The sequence below is a fragment of the Phaethon aethereus genome (assembly GCF_964289735.1).
Source record: "Phaethon aethereus genome assembly, chromosome: Z".
Taxonomy (NCBI): Eukaryota; Metazoa; Chordata; class Aves; order Phaethontiformes; family Phaethontidae; genus Phaethon; species Phaethon aethereus.
Genome location: NC_138577.1, coordinates 19,563,291 through 19,579,216, shown reverse-complemented (window position 1 = coordinate 19,579,216; position 15,926 = coordinate 19,563,291). Strand labels below are relative to the sequence as shown.

Below are 15,926 nucleotides of genomic sequence, written 5' to 3'. Positions count from 1 at the left end.
CAAAAGCCACCACAGCCCCCCCCCGTACGTCTCGGGTGGGCTCAGGACCTCCCTGGGCGTGCAGGCAGGAGCCCGGCGGTAGGCGTGGGCGCAGCGCATCCCGAGTAGGGCTCCCGCCCGCAGCCCGCTGCAGAACCGAGGAGTCGGCGCTCGGCTGCAGCCCACCGAAAACACGCTGTCCGGTGTGTTTCGAGCGGCGAGGCGCTCCGCTGGCAGCCCAAACACAAACCCCTGCCTCCTGGGCAGTCGCTTATCACGGCGGCAGCCCCAGCCGCCAGGAGGGCGCGCCGGGACCGCGGGGCGCCGCGCCGCCCCGGCCCCGCTCAGGGCCGGAGGCGCTTCCCGTCGCAAGGAGGGCCAGCCAAAATTCGACTTTCCCTCCTGCGTGGTCTTGGGAGACGACAGACCTTGACTTGCCCAAAGGCCCCGCCCGGAGGTCGGGGGGGCTCAGCAACGCCCTGCACGCAGGTGGCTCTCCCCCGGGGTCGCCCCCGCCGTAACCCTGCGCCTCTCCCCTCGGGGTGACCGCGCTTCCCACCTACACGTTAGCTGCCAGGCAATAAAAGGCGACCGCCAAGGCCCCGTGTTACCCTGACCTTACAGGTTTTCAGCGCCGGTTAAAGACCCCCCGAGCCGGGGACTCGGTCTCCAAACTCCCCGTTCTTTGCCCCCCCTCCCCTCCCCCCGGGTCAGTAAGAGCCACTCAAACAACTTACAGGTTAGACCACCGGGCAGAAATGACACCCTTTCTCCCTCCCGCCCCCCGAAGCGTCGTACCAAGCCTCTGATCCTGCATGAAAACACAAAGGTTACCGATCACACAATTTAAGGTAGATTTCATATTTATTTAAATATTTATCAAGTACTCAAAAATGTATTACACTTGAGCATACAAAATGAATCCAGTTTATAATCAGGATGATCGAAATCCTTGTATTAGATTTTTAACATTTTTTATTATTATTTTTTCTGTACTGTCGAAATGGTTTGACTCTGTGGCTGAGCTTGCTCAGGGTGGGCTGAGATGGTGAGGAGGGAGGAAAAAGAAGGTTATGTTAAGAAAACATTAGGGTTTGGAGTAACTGTCATGCAAACCAACTTGTCTTTGTCAGACTAAAAATCTCTGTATATTCCAGTTGTTAAGGGTTTTTTTAAGCTCGCCTTTGTCTTGTGCTGGCCGGGAGCACTTCGACTGGAGCAAAAACAACCCTTTCCTATGTTTTTTTTTTTTTCTTCTTTTTCTTCATTCTATTTTTCCCCAAGAAATCGCCCACGTTTCTAGCTTTCACTACCTCTCCCCCGCAAATTAAAAAAGGAAGAAAAGAGGGAGTGAAGAGAGGGAAGTCGACAGAAAATAAGGAACGTTATTCGTGCAATTTCATAGCAATATCCCCTTAACTTATTTCTCCTGCAGCATTTTTCAATCGTTTTGACAGCAGACACTGATAAATAATGGTCATACTTGACTTGTTAAGCAAAAAGCATCCCTTTTATCAGGAGCTTATACTTAAAGTACAGGTCACTTCAACAATCTCAACAACGAGGCTTTGGTATACAGCACTTTCTTTTTATTATTTTTTAAAAATAATAGAACTCAGCAAAAAGCCTGAGCTCTCAGTTCTTTAGATGTCTTAACGTTATGTCAGATCATGCCTAGAGTAATATTACCTTTAAGGGCAAGGGATGGGGGGGACGACAAGAGTTTCTAACGTTACCGATTGAAAGCTAAGGCATCCAACTAGCCCTGATATAGTTGTTGAAACGGAAATTTACAAGCTGATCGTTAATACTTGCAATAAAATATCACACTCCTTTTATTCACTAACGACCTGCTTTGCATGCAATATTTTATTTCAGGTATTTTAGCTGCTAACTTGTAAATATTTAAGAGAGGGAACTTTGTTCATTATTTAATATTAATATTATTTTCTCTATTCCAAACGCTTATTTAGTGAAATTATCCTGAAGATATAATAATTCTACATATGGCGCTTTTATTTCACATAATATTTAAGAAAAAAAAAGACAAAAACCACATAGAATTAGACATATAATTCAAAGACCACGGTACATCCTTTTTTTTTTCTTTTTTTTTTTTTGTTTTACTTCAGCAAACAAAAAAATAAGTCAAATGACATGAAAAGTGGCAAGTCTTCCGATAATAAATAATAAATTACTTTATAATCTTGTAATGCAAGAGCAAACAAAATGGTGGTTTTTTTTCTTTTTTCTTTTACTTTTTTTTTAATCTTTTTTCTCTTTATTGAGAGAGAGACAGAGAGAGAAAGGGAAAAAGGGAAAGGAAGAAAGAGAAAGAGAAAGAGAAAGAGAAAGAGAAAGAGAAAGAGAAAGAGAAAGAGAAAGAGAAAGAGAAAGAGAAAGAGAAAGAGTGAAAAACAGTCGTTTTAACCAATGACTATACACATCTCTGGGGGAGGGGAAGGTTCTTGGACGGACACATTTCAAACACTATCCCGAGACGCTTTGTGGCAAAATAGAGGTATACCTTGTTGCAATGCTTTTATAAATTGGTTTTTAAAGAGGAATTCAAAAACCTATTTTTAATCGCTTCAGACTTGATAGAGGGTGGATCTCAACCAAACAAAACCAAATCCCCGCTACAGTACATGCTAGAAGAGACCCAGGAAACAACCCCTTGTTAAGAGTCAACTAAAAACAACATTGCAAACCAATGCAGCTCCACCTTCCTGCAATGAATCTTTCAACAATGCAGGGGTAAATTGTCTCTTTCCTGATGATGGAAAACCTACTGGAGCTCCTTTTGGCAAGGCAATCACCAATATAGAAACAGCACCATTCGGATTGAGAGGGACTGGATAGAAAGCCCCTCTACCTTGGTTTCTCCCTAAGATGTGCAGTCAAATGAAAAGATAATTTTTTCTTTTTTTTTTTTTTTAGATCCACAAATACAAATCCGTTACGTTTTGAAAACGTCTTTTCGATCCTCTTCTGATCATTGAATAGCGCAGATTTTCTTTTTTTTTTTTTTTTTTTTTTAGTATTTATTCTAGTAAGATCCCATGATTGTCTTCACAGTGTTGCTACCATATTACCTTGTTTTTTTGAAACAGGACTCCGTTCATTTCATGGAGCAGTTCCTTGCTAGGTTCATTACAGGGTTGTTAAATACTTTTCCCCTCTAAATTTCGGAGTCCCAATGCGATCTATTCCCCAATTTCTCCAACAGGGTTAAGGGTAAGGGCAGAAACATCAACAACAGAAATCTGAATGACTGTTCCTCATGCCTCAATAGGACTGGCTACCATGCTGTTGGGCGTATCTGGCAGCTGAGAGGACATTGATGCTACTTCACTTCCAGTAGAATTGGAACCAGGTCCTCCTTCTGAAAAGTTAACCTGCCAAAAAAGAAAAAAAAAAAAAAAAGAAAAATAATAAGAAGAAGTGTTGTTACAACTGTAACAATCAAAGAAAAGCAGTGGTCAAAGACAAAGAAGAATGTAAAAATAAATACACAGGCATGCAGTTGAATGGCCTGATATATCTCTGCGGGAGGCTGTGTCACTCTCTGTTGCTTTGTTTAACTTCCCCATTGACTTCACAGGAATCTTCTTCAGGTCTTCGGTCAAATCACCACAAAAAAGCAGGTTAAAAAAAAACTTTTAAAAAAATACTGAAAAATCAAGAAAATAATCAAACAAACTTATTAATGAGGCCTTCTTCCCTGTCTTGCAAGATTAGCAATCCCAACAGGATGTTCTAGTCAATTATTTAAGAGTGCATGTGTTTTTTGACACAAAACTGCAAGGTTACTTTTTTCCCCTTTGTGCACATACTAAAATAAACCTGGAAGGAGCATACAGCAGCAAAAGGCATTTGAAACAAGCCAACCTCTTTCATTTGTGATTTGGAGTGGGTGCTATCTCTTTTTAAAGAGAGTCAGTTTGATAAAAAAGGTCACACTTCTCCATCCTAATGTGCCCCGCTGCTCCTGTTAGTTTAGGAGCAGTGTTGGGATAAGACATGGTTTGAAGGGTGGAGCTTTGCTAATCCAGAAGCATTTCTTTGGCACCTATTTAGCTGGCCGATCCTGTGATTAAGGCCCTTTCCAGATTAGAGATGTGCCTTGAACGGCCGATGAAGTGTCTGCTCCATCCATTATTTTCTATTTTAACTCTTTTCAGTGTCAGACATTATGTCCAATATAATGTATATTTATATTCGTCTGCCTATCTAATGATCTGTCTATCTATATGCATGTGTGTATTTGGTCTATCCATCTTCCATCCCACTTTTTTTTTTTTTTGTTATTAGACCTACTCCTTACAAAAACTCACTGCATCAAAGGTTTTTGAAGTCTCGTATTCTGTTAAGGCATAATAAGTATGGAAGGCAGCTGAAGGAGATCAATTTTTCTTGTGTCTACTAGACAGCTTGATTAAAGCAGGAGAACCGGTGGTTGCTCTAGAGGTAAGATGATGCAAACAGCCCTGCTGCTGTGCTACAGCTTCCTGAGTGAGCACAGTGAGCTGCAGCCTGCCACTGGGCAAAAGAAAAGCAATCCTGCAAAAAAGCGCAATACTAAACTGATAAGGTCTGAAAACAATTCTAGACATGGCCACAAACCTTCATCTTCCATTTCTTCATGTTGAAAAGATGCCCAACAGATCAAAAAAGGATCTATATGTTAATTTATCATCATTAAGTATTATTCTGAATCTCTGAAAAGCCATACACAACGTACCTTAGTATTTTAAAGATCTGGTTTTAACACACTTAGGCCAGGAAATTGACTTAAGGCTGAACTTCTGTCCTTAATTCACCCTGTTGGGCCTAAGTATTGTAGATGATATGGTCCCATATGAGCTGCCAAATGACGTAGGCATAAGGAAGTGAGTTAAGAACAGAATTTATTCTAAAAGGTCTGTTTTCTTTTGGCTTAAGGCAGTTTATTATATCGCTTGAATTGTTCACGGGAATACATACTAACAATTCCCTTTCCAAAGCACAACATTTAATGTAAGCTATATATATGTATACATTCGTGTGTATATATGTATCTATGGATATATAAAGTTATATCTAGAGGCACATGCTTAAAAGAAGGACGTCAAAAATTTAATTCAGCTATTCATGTTTGTGTGAGAAAACAAGGGCACAGCCATGCTATCGCATAAAGGGCAAAATTGGCTCTAAGGGAGGAGGGGCGAATTTTAGAAACTGCTTTCAGAAATGTACATAAAATTAAATGACACATGAAGAATGTTCTAGTTCTCTGGATAGAGGTGCTTTCAGTTTTCAGCAGTGTGCGAGCTGAGTTAGCCTCGGAGCGGGATCGGGCGTTATCCAGCTCCCACTCGACTCGGCAAGAGCTCTGCTGTGCTCCAAGGTAGATTTTGCACCAAGCCCTAATAAATCAATTCAGTTCGCCGTACTTACAGAGTGCCATCGCGCCCACCTTGCAATTTCAGGAAAACACGGCTATTCTGAACTGCTCATCCCTCCGAGGGCGTCCGGCACGTTTAGGGAATTCCGCGTCCGCCCCCCGCAACCCCGCTGACTCTTCCGACCCGGGTGCAGGTTGGCCTGCCCCGGCTGGGAACCGACACTTACTAGTTGCTGAAAAGCAGGTTGGTCTATGTCACTCTGCAACGCGAAGTCGCTCAGTACTTTCCAGGGCGGCTGGTAACTCTGCACCTCCACCGGGTTCGCCTGTAAACCGCCGTCATGTCTCTCCGGACTAGCAGCCACCATCGGAGTTCCTGTCATCCCTTGGATATTCTGTAAACAGCCCAGCAAAAGATGTTAATGAGCTTGGTTAGCTTTATTGTATATAAGCGCTGAGTCAATAAACTGCTTTCTATCTTATCTATACAGTCGCTTGTATTTGCTTTGTTAATCTGCTGTGAATGTCTTACTCCATTCTACTCTAGGTCAGCCTATTTCTACCCGCTGCATTTATCGCGGTGGAAGTTTACTTTATTTCCCTTTAATCCTCCTATTTCTCTCAAGGCATACCCCCTCCCCTCCAAGCTTTCTTAAACACGAGCACCCTGTATCTCGGCTGCCGATGCACGGCTCGGCACCAGAAACGGTTAATCACGCTGCCTTTCTATTTCGCATCCAGGTTGGTTTTGTTCTGCCTGACCTTAACTGGATCGTATAACCACTGCACGGCAAACCTGGGGTACGTCAGTACCCTGCTTTTAAAAACAAAAAAAACCAAAAAACACCTCTCCTCCAAAAAAACCCCCCCAAAAACAACAAACAAACCACCAAACCTCAGCCCTCCCAGTATGCCCTGTGGTTGTAGGCACTGTGTACAAAATAACTCCAAGCCTCGACGAATAGATTGTTCAGGCGAGTTAATAACATCGTGTTTTATTGCATTCCAGCAGGGTAAAATGAAACTCCTTAAATTCCACTTAACTAGGCAGCCTTATGAATTAATAGTCATTCTCAGGTCAGTCAACATACACTGGGAGAATAACAGACTCTTCTTCAAGTGGACTAACGACAGCAGAGAAAAAAAAAAAAGAAAAAAGAAAAAAGTTGGCTTAAAATGGAGACAGCCAGTTTGCTGTGCTGAATCCAGCTCTTGCCGCTTGTTTGCCTCACACGTGCACATGCCTGCAGTCAAGAACTCAACATATTTCTGCACAAGAACTGTATATATTTTACATAACCTGTAAATACGATGGTAATTACAAAAACTGCATTGCATGTGTCTTTTTCTACAGTAAGTGCAGTGTCAAACACACACATACATATTGTAGCGTATAAAGTGCTAAGAAAATACATCAAGTTTTCCTTTCACTCATGGGGTTTACTTCTGGGTTTACTTCTGTGTAAAACCATCGAAGAGGGCGAAAGCGTCATTTTCCCCTCAAGGAGCCCTTTGCATTTGCAGCATAAATATTACACAAGGCTGGGCTTATTACATCCCATAAGCTCTGCAGGTGGCAATGCACGCTGCAGAGAAGTTAGCCTAACCCACTGCGTACCCTTAGCCCCACAGAAAGACATGTGTTCGCTTGAGCAGCCTATATCGGCTCCTCGCTGTGGTCTGTTTTAATTGCACAGGCAGCAGAAACAATCGGGTAATAGTTATAATTTTCTTTGTTTTAAGGGAGCTTCCACAAAATCGTCAAAACCGATCGCCGAGGCTGGCCGAGCTGGACATAGCCCAGGCGTTTCTCCTTGGGAAGGAAAGCAGGGCACGGTCAGAGGCTGAAGTGACTTACAGTTTTGTCATTGGGCTGCTGTTGCTGAAGCTGCTTCATCATAATGCTCCTTTTTTTGTCCTTGCACCGCTTGTTTTGAAACCAAACCCTGATGACCCTCGGGCTGAGGCCAGTCATTTCCACCAGTTGCTCTTTCATGAGGGCATCGGGTCTGGGGTTGGCAGCGTAGCAGGTCCTCAAGGTGTGAAGCTGCTTTTCATTAAGGACAGTCCGGACTCGGGTGGTCTTCTCGGGCTGCTTGTGGACGTGGGGTCGCAGAGCTGGCTGTCTGGCAGAGATAGGTTCTGCTGTAAGGGAAGGGGAAGGGAGGAAGAAGATCCCCGTGAGTAGGAAGCAGAGAGTCTGCAGAGGCTCTGAGCCTACGCTGGAGGTACAGGGAGGGGCGGGGGCGGGGGGGTGATGAACCCTCTTCCAAAGGCCATTCAAGCAGTCAGATCTACCGGCGTTCCCGCAGCCTCCGCTGCTTTATGCGCTGGTGGAGTGACAGGAATGACATTTCTGACTCCACAGCTAATTAATTTGCAAAAACAAACTACCACCACCACCCTCGAAACCCTTAATGACAGAAGCTTAAACCGGTATGAGACTTGACAGGGGAGGGCGAGTTCGTTAAGGTGTGCGTGCGCTCGGAAAGGAGCAGGAGGGTTTTATGTATTTATTTCCCGATAAATCGCCAAAACGGATTTTTGGCCCGAAAATTAATGAAAGATAAAATTAGTCATAAATAGGGTGTGCTTCTTGTATACTGAATCCGCCTCAGTTTATCCAGAGGCCGCGATAACGTGCAACAGCTCCCGGCAGCTCGATGCTTCCAAATCAAAGCAAAACAAGCCAAACCCGCTGCACCGTGAGCGTGGAGGAATATCTTGTGAAAGCGCCGAATATCGCAGAGCTCAGGAGGCAGGGGGTCTATCTTAGAAAGTGGAGATGCTAGGCGAATTTATGTCGACTTTTGATAACTACTAAAAAAAAAAATGTTTTGCCAATTCTTTAAAAGGGGAACAAGCCTAGCAACTCACGGAGACCGCCAAGAAATGCAAATCTACGGGTAGCGTCACATCGAGAGCTAAAAGTGTTCGTGAGGTTCTGATATTCTTCTGTGTATTGTGTAGCTATAGCTACCTAGATGTAATTTGACCCAGTCAAGAGAAAAATAAAAACACTGAGGGGGCGTTACCGCTCAAACTCTGGTTTCTGATATTCAGAAGTGCTTGTTTTTGTACAGTCGGGGTCCGACTGTTCTGATTATAACAATAAATAAGCAAATGCGATGAAGAGAATACGAAGACTTCAGCTGTTACCAGTATTGTACCTGCAGACACAGTACGTCTTCCGGAGAGATGCAGAAAGACGCTACAGGCAGCAGGCACAATCTCTATAAAATTCTGCCACGATCAACTACGGGATTTTTTCTCCCTGTATACAGATATGTCATCTGAAAGCAACTCAGAAGCGGGAAACGAGCCCGTTTAAACATCTCTTGTGTTTGTAAATAACCTTTAAACTTACGGTTACTTGCACGGCAATAACGCCGGCCAACCTTGTACTGTCCAGCCTAGTTTGCCCCAGAGATGTGCCCTTTCCTAAAGCTAAGCGTCGCCGAGTATCTGATGTGCCCGTCGCGAACTGAAAGCGCAAGTAAAGTTGTACGGTGGGGCGACTCCGAAGTCGCAATGCTGAGTTTTAAGGTGAAATTCTCATCGAATCACATAAAACGTTGCAAGCAGGCAGAGTCACTTTAAAAGGCAATTACCCAAGATTAGCTTGTTGACAGTTTTAAATTACCGCCTGAGCGCTCGCCTGTAGTTATGAAGTCTATCTCTTTTCGGGCCCCGCTTCCACCCCTGCTTAGAATGGCCGTCCCGCCCTCTCCGGGGGCAGGGGGCTCTGCGCGCTGCCGCAGACCCATCCGCTGCCGCGGCTCGCCCCGCTCCGACCCCGGCTCCCGCCTGCCCGAGCGCGAGGGGACGGGACGGGGCGACTACCGCCGCGCTGCGCGGTGGCAGCAGGAGGGGCGCAGGTTGGCGGGGCTGCGGCCCCCCCGCGGCGATGTCTCCGCCTCACGTGTGCCGCGGACGCGGGCGTCTTCTGGCCGCAGCCGGACCCGCGGCAGCCACGAGCGTGGGGCGCGCCGCCGCCTTTCCGCGGGGGCACGGGAGCCGCTGCCACCCGGGCTTCCGCGGCGCCGGGGTGCGGGCGGTACCTGCCATCTGCAGCGGCCGGGCGGGGTGCAGGGGGCTGAGGGGGTCCCCGGCGCCCAGGCTGGCCCGCTCCACCACGTCGTGGTCCGCCCGGCAGAAGAGGCCGTCCTCCCGCAGCGCGAATTCATCGCCGGGGATGAGCTGGCGGCTGCAGGCCACGCAGCGGAAACACTCGATGTGGTACACCTTGGCGCGGGCGCGCATCACGAAGTCATTCTTGCTGAAGCCGATGCTGCACTTGGCGCACTTGATGCCGTATAACCTGAGCAGGGCCCAGCCCAGAAAGAAGGAGAAAGGAGGAAGGAGGGAGAGCACGGGAGGGGTAAAGGGGAGGGCAAGGGAAGGCGGTGGGGGTGGGGAAGGGAAAAAAGAGAGAAATTTTCACTCCCGGTCGTGGGCAGCCCTGTGGCCCCGCGTAGACGCGCCACACGCAGTCCACTAGTTAAACAAGCCTTGAAAATACAGTAGCCAGGAGAGGAAAGGAGCAAAACTGATTCGCTCTTGCTGCCGGTGCCCTGAACCCCACTCCGTAAAAGGCGGTGGGGACCCGGACACTCCGGTGGGCAAGGAAAGCGGGGAGGAAAGGGGCGGCAGAAGTGGAAGGAGAAACGGGGAGAAACAAAAAAGCCACCCCCTTCCTTCCCGAGGAGCTGCCGACCTCTCTCTCCTGCCCCTGCGCCCGGGCTGCAGCCAGCGATGTCCCTGCCCGCTCTCTCCCTCCCTCCTCACGGCGGGGGGATCTTACCTAGTCTGTCCCCGGGTTACACGGGGGAACAGGCCAGGCTGGAGAAGCTTCCACTCGCTCCCCACGCACAAACGTGGCAACCTCACCAAATGGTGGGAGTTTTCTCTGTGTGTTTTGTTTTTTTTGTTTTGTTATTGTTTTGGTTTTTGGTTTTGGTTTTGTTTGCGAGGACCCCACTCAGGACTTCTGCCGCTTAACGTGTGGCCGGGCTACCGGCTGCTAAGGCTCTGTGACGCGGCCGGGGCTCGTCCCCTTATCCTCTCTCGTCAGGTTAATTTCATACCAGGCACACACCCCCCTCCCCATATACACGCTCACACATAGAATAGTGTAACTCCTCGCCCCCTACTAAAAGGTACTTTGGGTGCTTTGGCCCCGCAGCCTTCCCCACCTCAGCCTGCCTGCCCCTGTCCCTCTCCTCCTGGCCGCAAGCCCTCCGGCAGCCCCGCAAGGACGGCTTCTCGCTGACAGTTGGCCATGGGCTTCTGGGGTCACACGCCGGAGTGGGTGGCGAGTTCCTCGTCTCTCGTGGAGGAGAGGGGGACAGGTCATCCATCCGTAGGTGAACATGAGAAAACGGTCCAACTCGGGTGCCTGGAACTGCAGAGTCCCTCTGCTCCCATTGATCACGCCTTAGCCTCCCTCCCTGGTATTCAGTAAAATTAACATCTTTCCGCAGATGTGCACGCACATAATCCACAGAACTGTAGAAGCTGCTCCTAAAACTCAGCCAATATTCATCCCCACACATTTCCTCGCCAGGACGCTTCCTTAGAGATACCATCTTTGACGTATGCTTGTGGGTACAGATGTTTATTTACACACATCTTTAGGCGCTACGTCTATTGAGGTGTACTAATCCTATATTCAGAGCTATGTATTTCTATGAATTACAAGGGTTTGAGAAGAAAAAGCCCCAAACAAACAGCTACACGGCAAAAGAACAGAGCAACCGCAAAGTGTAGGCATTAATAGGTACAAAAGTTGGGGGGAGGGGGGGCCGCCCACATGTCTGACAAGTATAGATTGGCCCACGGTCTAATTCAAAGTCGACTTGCACATAACGTACCTATTACTTTTAATCTGTAGCAAATAAAATGTATTCTGTATCATCTTAAAAGACACGCAATTTATTTTGTTTAAATTTCTCCCGCTGACTACTAGCAGGAGGTAAGTGAGCACATCTCCATTCGAACGTTTTCCTTTCATTTAAAATTAGTGAAAGGACAACATTCGAAAACACGGCTCCAAAGTTTAAAAGTAAGAAAAGAAAGAAAAAAAGTAGAGTGTTTTTCACCATGGTAAAACTTTGAGAATGATCGCACAACATGGCTTGAAAGAATGATCTGCTTATGCATTGTGCACTGGAGAATGAAAGACTCAAGTGCTTTATTTAAATTCAGAATTACAAAGAAGCTAGAAAGATATGTTAGGTGGCTAGGTAGGTACTTGCTCCCAAAACTTTCTGTAAAGAAAATAATACTGTCCATACCTCAGTGTCATACAAAGTTCTGGTTTGGCAAAATCAGTAGACGACACTGAAACGGATCAGAATGACCCAGGAGCACAAATAATAAACACAGTCGAAATTCCTGCTTTGGTTTCTCTATAGTGTCAGGATTGGCAACTCTCACATTTTATCAGTTACCAGATTTTAATGTGAGGAAGGAAGCGGTTCCATTATCTAAATATACCCAATTGTTCGCGAACAGATGATGGGCAATTTGATCTGCTCTGTCTAATTCATCAGTACAGATAAGATAAGAAAGAAAAGGCAGTCAGATATCACCAAAGGGGTTAATATTTAAAAAGATTAAATGTCAGTTATTTTAGCGAAGAAACATTTCGCTCTGGGTTTTAAACTTCCCCACAAAAGGATCCTTCATTCTGAAGAAAACTTCGGTTTTGTTTTTGTTTTGCTTTTTTGTTTTTGATAGGCCTAGTTTAAATAAATTTGGGTTTTTTTTCCCCTCCCGTGTATTTATTTTTACGGCATACATGCTTGAAGTGCCTTTCTTATGAATGTCATTATGCCTTTGCAAAAACAGAGATGGGTTACTCAGGTATAAAAAAGCGACCAGTACCGTCTTTCTCGTAATATTCACACTATTGAAAATATTCTCCATTACCTACGATTTCCCACTTCGTTAGAATCACAGGATGCATTGCCAAAATCCTTAGGAGCGTCCCACACAGTTGCTAGCAGTTCCCGAATGTGGTTTTCTTTATACAGAAATTTGCATTTGAATCTGTGGAATAAAAACCTTGACGACTCCAACTTTTTTCCTCGCCTGCCTATCTATGGGAAAATCACTTAAAAACATACCAATTGCTTTTGCACCCTCTCACTCACAATTTTTCCTCTCCTTACCTCTGTCAGATTTATAAAGTTAACAAAAAAAGAAAAAAGAAAGAATTCTCACCGAAGAATTAAACAACGTAAATGGCGTACCTGATATAATCTCTTTTACAGTAGGTTTTGCCATCCCTAACAAAGCACGTACAGGTCTCGTCCAAATACTGATTACACTCTGCACACTTCAAACACGCCGCATGCCATTCCAAATCCGGAGAAACCCTCAGAATATACTGATCGTGAATTTGATTGCCGCAACCAACACATAGGGAAATCAGGCGTTTTTCTGAAATGAAAATAAATACATGATTGACTAACCGTTTACTCTCCTACAGAGATAAACACACTTTTAGTGTCGTTCCCTTACAGGGCGTACTCTGGGAATGTTGCTGTTTCTTTTGTTTTTTTTTTTTTCTTCTTTTTTTAAAGAGTATTACTCTTTTGGATGGTAATTGAAGTGTGCCATCAAAACCTTGCCCGGTTTAGAAAGGAGGCGGAACATATGTTAAAATGCAGATGTGAATAGTCTTCGGGGTGAAGGTCCTCATTTCGCAAGCCTTGCACGGAATCAAAACTCCAAACTCCCTCGTTGTTTTATTTTTATTTGATTGTTTGTTTGTTTGGATTCCTTTCCTTACGGGGAGTGCAGCTATATGTTTGATTTCAATTTTTAAAAGGCTCTGACTGGAAACGATGAGCGCGGGGCTGGTTGCGCTTCCCATTCAGCCCTTTCTCATAGAAGAGAGGATTCGAGGCTTGCTAGCAAGAACAAGCATCATTACGGTTGTCACTTGCTCTCTTTTGCAAGTCCAATGCTAATTCCTCTAGACGGACTAGGTGCTGGATAGTCAGACAGACAGCCTCCCCGCACTCTAGCATGAGGAGAATTTAAGGCTCCGTGGTTGGAGATCCCGTTAGAATCCCGCCTGCTCCCCAAACTTTAAAAAAGAGCCGGACCCCAGGCTATTAACATACAAAGCTACGAGGTTAAAACACAGCAAGCATGCAGGCATGGCAACAAAGGCACCTTCTCTACCATTCAAATGAAGTTCAGCTCTTTACCAGTTCGCCTGCCTGAGACGATTACAATAGACAGCACATTTATTCCAACAACGGTAAAAATTCCGCCTTACTTTTTGGTGGGTCTCCCATGTCTCCCATATCTGTAAGAGGGTGTAATGTCCACAGTGAAATGGTGTACGGTTTCGTTTTAAGACCCCAAAGTCTTAAGACTGAGAGCGGTCGCTAAAAAAAAAAAAAAAAAAAAAAAGTAGAAGTAGTAATAACAAAAGAAAAAAAAAAAGAGACTTGAAATGAAAAACAAAAAAAAGCAAAACAAAACACCACCGGCGTGGGAGACACTGTCAGGGCTGCAGAGAGAGAAGGGGACGCGCAGTGAAGCGCGGAGCGGTGCGCGGCGCCAGGGGCGCGGCGGGGTCCGGCCGCGCGGCGCGGTGCGGGAGCTGCGCGGTGCGGAAGCGGCGCGGTGCGGTGCGGCGGCGCGGCGATGCCGGACTGGGCGCTGGCGGCTTGGGCACTCGCCTCGCCCTTATCTCTTACTCAAACTTCTCTGCTCCAACTCAGCCCTCTCGCCATTGGCCTGACGTCATGCGAGGGGACGTCACGCCTGCGCGGCGCCCATTGGCTGCGGGCGGCGCGGCGCAGCTGTTCTGATTATCATATTTCAGCGTCTGGCGGCGCGGCGGCCCCGGCTCGGGCTCTCGGAGGCAACTTTTCCTCGCTCCTCATTTGTATTTCCCTTTATACTTTCTTCTTGTCGCTCTGCTCCATCCCCGCCGCTTATCTCCCGTCACACCTTTCATTTTCCTTCCCGGCCCCGCTAGCGCCCCTCCGCCCCTGCCCCCTCTTCGGCTTCCCGTGCCGTATTTACAATTTACATACATAATTTTTTTTTTTGGGGGTGGTGGTGGTGTTAATCCAACTGTTTCCTCTCCGAGCGTTCACCGCTCCTAGGCGGGAGCCACGACCCCACTCTGCCCGGGCGAAGCTGCCCTGCGCGGGGAGAGCAAGGCGGGCTGGCGGGGCACGGCCCCAGCCGCGAGGGGCGACTGCTCGTGGGTTTCCCCAGCCTCCTTCTCTCCTAAAATCCTGCCTAAAAGCTGCATGTGTTTCTGCTAAACACAAGATCGAAGAAGGTACAAATATTTACCTTAAATTGTCTCTCCACACTCCCTCCATTCTATTTATGTTTTCCAATCTCTTTTAGATCCTTTTCCTTTCCTTTTTTTTTTTTTTTTCTTCCCCCAATCTGTAAATAGAAACGCATCCTGTGTTTAGGCGTTCTGGTAGGCTGGCCAGGAAAGGATATTTGCGGAGAAAAGTGAAGAACTTCTGCCTTTCCCCGTGAAAAGACCCTTAAAATTCTTCTTAAAAAAAAAAAAAAAAAAAAAGAGGGAGACGACGCGGACTCCGCCGTTGCGCGGCTCTCCGGCGCTGCTCCCTGGAGGCGATGTGGGAAGCCCGGACCCGAGAACCGTGGCCGGGCGCGGTGCGGTGGGGTGCCCCCGGCTGCGCACCCGCGCATGGCGCCCCGCAGCCCGCCCCTCCGGGCACCGGCCTCCGCGGGACTGCGGGCTCCAGCGGGCGGTTACCGGAAAGCTTCCCCAACCAGGCAAAATGCAGCTTTCCCGTGGGCACGGATTTCTTTGTGTGTGTTTTCCAAAGGGCAAGCTGAGCTCAGGCTACACGGTGCCTTTTCAGTAGTCTGTGCGCGAAACTGTGCCCGCGTGTCCACCCCAAACCCTTCCGAATCTTTCCCCCCCCCGCCCTTAAATGTCCCCTTTGAGTTTGTTTAGATCCCATTTTTGTGTTCTGTTCCATATGGGCTGTTACACCGCCCTCATCAACGTGGTGTATAAGTGCCCTCCAATCACTACTCATCAGGAAAATAGATTCTTTTCAAAGTCCTATTTTTTCAAAAGGCAACCGAGTTTGGGTGGAAGAGAGGCAAAGCCATGAACACGTGGAATATCTTCCAGCGGGGAAATCTGGTGGCAATGAAACAGCCGAGAAAAAGTTCTGAAACTCGCATTTGCTGATGAGACTAAACAACGGCCCCCCTCGGAGTCCTAACTTAATTTGCAAGATGTTTTCCTTTCCGAAGCAGAGGGAGCACACACACCCTCCCGCTTTATTTCGAACAGGGAATGGGACCCAGCGTTTCCACTTGTAAAGGTAACGAAGTTGTCTTGAAATGATCTCAAGATAGTGTCAGGAGGTAAAGATATGGTTGTAAACACACACACACAGTTGCTTTACATATTCGACGTTTAAATAAACAGTGGGAAATGCGACTCTGCTAGGTGATTACTTCTGCACCCTAGAAGCTGTCGATATACATATATGTGGGGGTGTTTGTGTGCATGCGTATATCCATAAGA

The 15,926-nt window shown here is 46.7% G+C and overlaps 1 protein-coding gene across 1 annotated transcript; it reads right to left on the bottom strand.

Annotated features, from left to right (window-relative positions):
* Nucleotides 1-1,954: 1,954 nt before the first annotated feature.
* On the bottom strand, nt 1,955-15,484 carry ISL1 (ISL LIM homeobox 1). The gene is made up of 6 exons (XM_082013505.1): nt 13,659-15,484; nt 12,622-12,811; nt 9,427-9,686; nt 7,224-7,510; nt 5,593-5,760; nt 1,955-3,377 (listed from the first exon to the last, which is right to left on the bottom strand). The coding sequence occupies exons 1-6, from the start codon at nt 13,684-13,686 to the stop codon at nt 3,261-3,263; spliced, it is 1,050 nt and encodes a 349-aa protein (XP_081869631.1). The 5' UTR covers nt 13,687-15,484; the 3' UTR covers nt 1,955-3,260.
* Between the last annotated feature and the right edge of the window lie 442 nt (nt 15,485-15,926).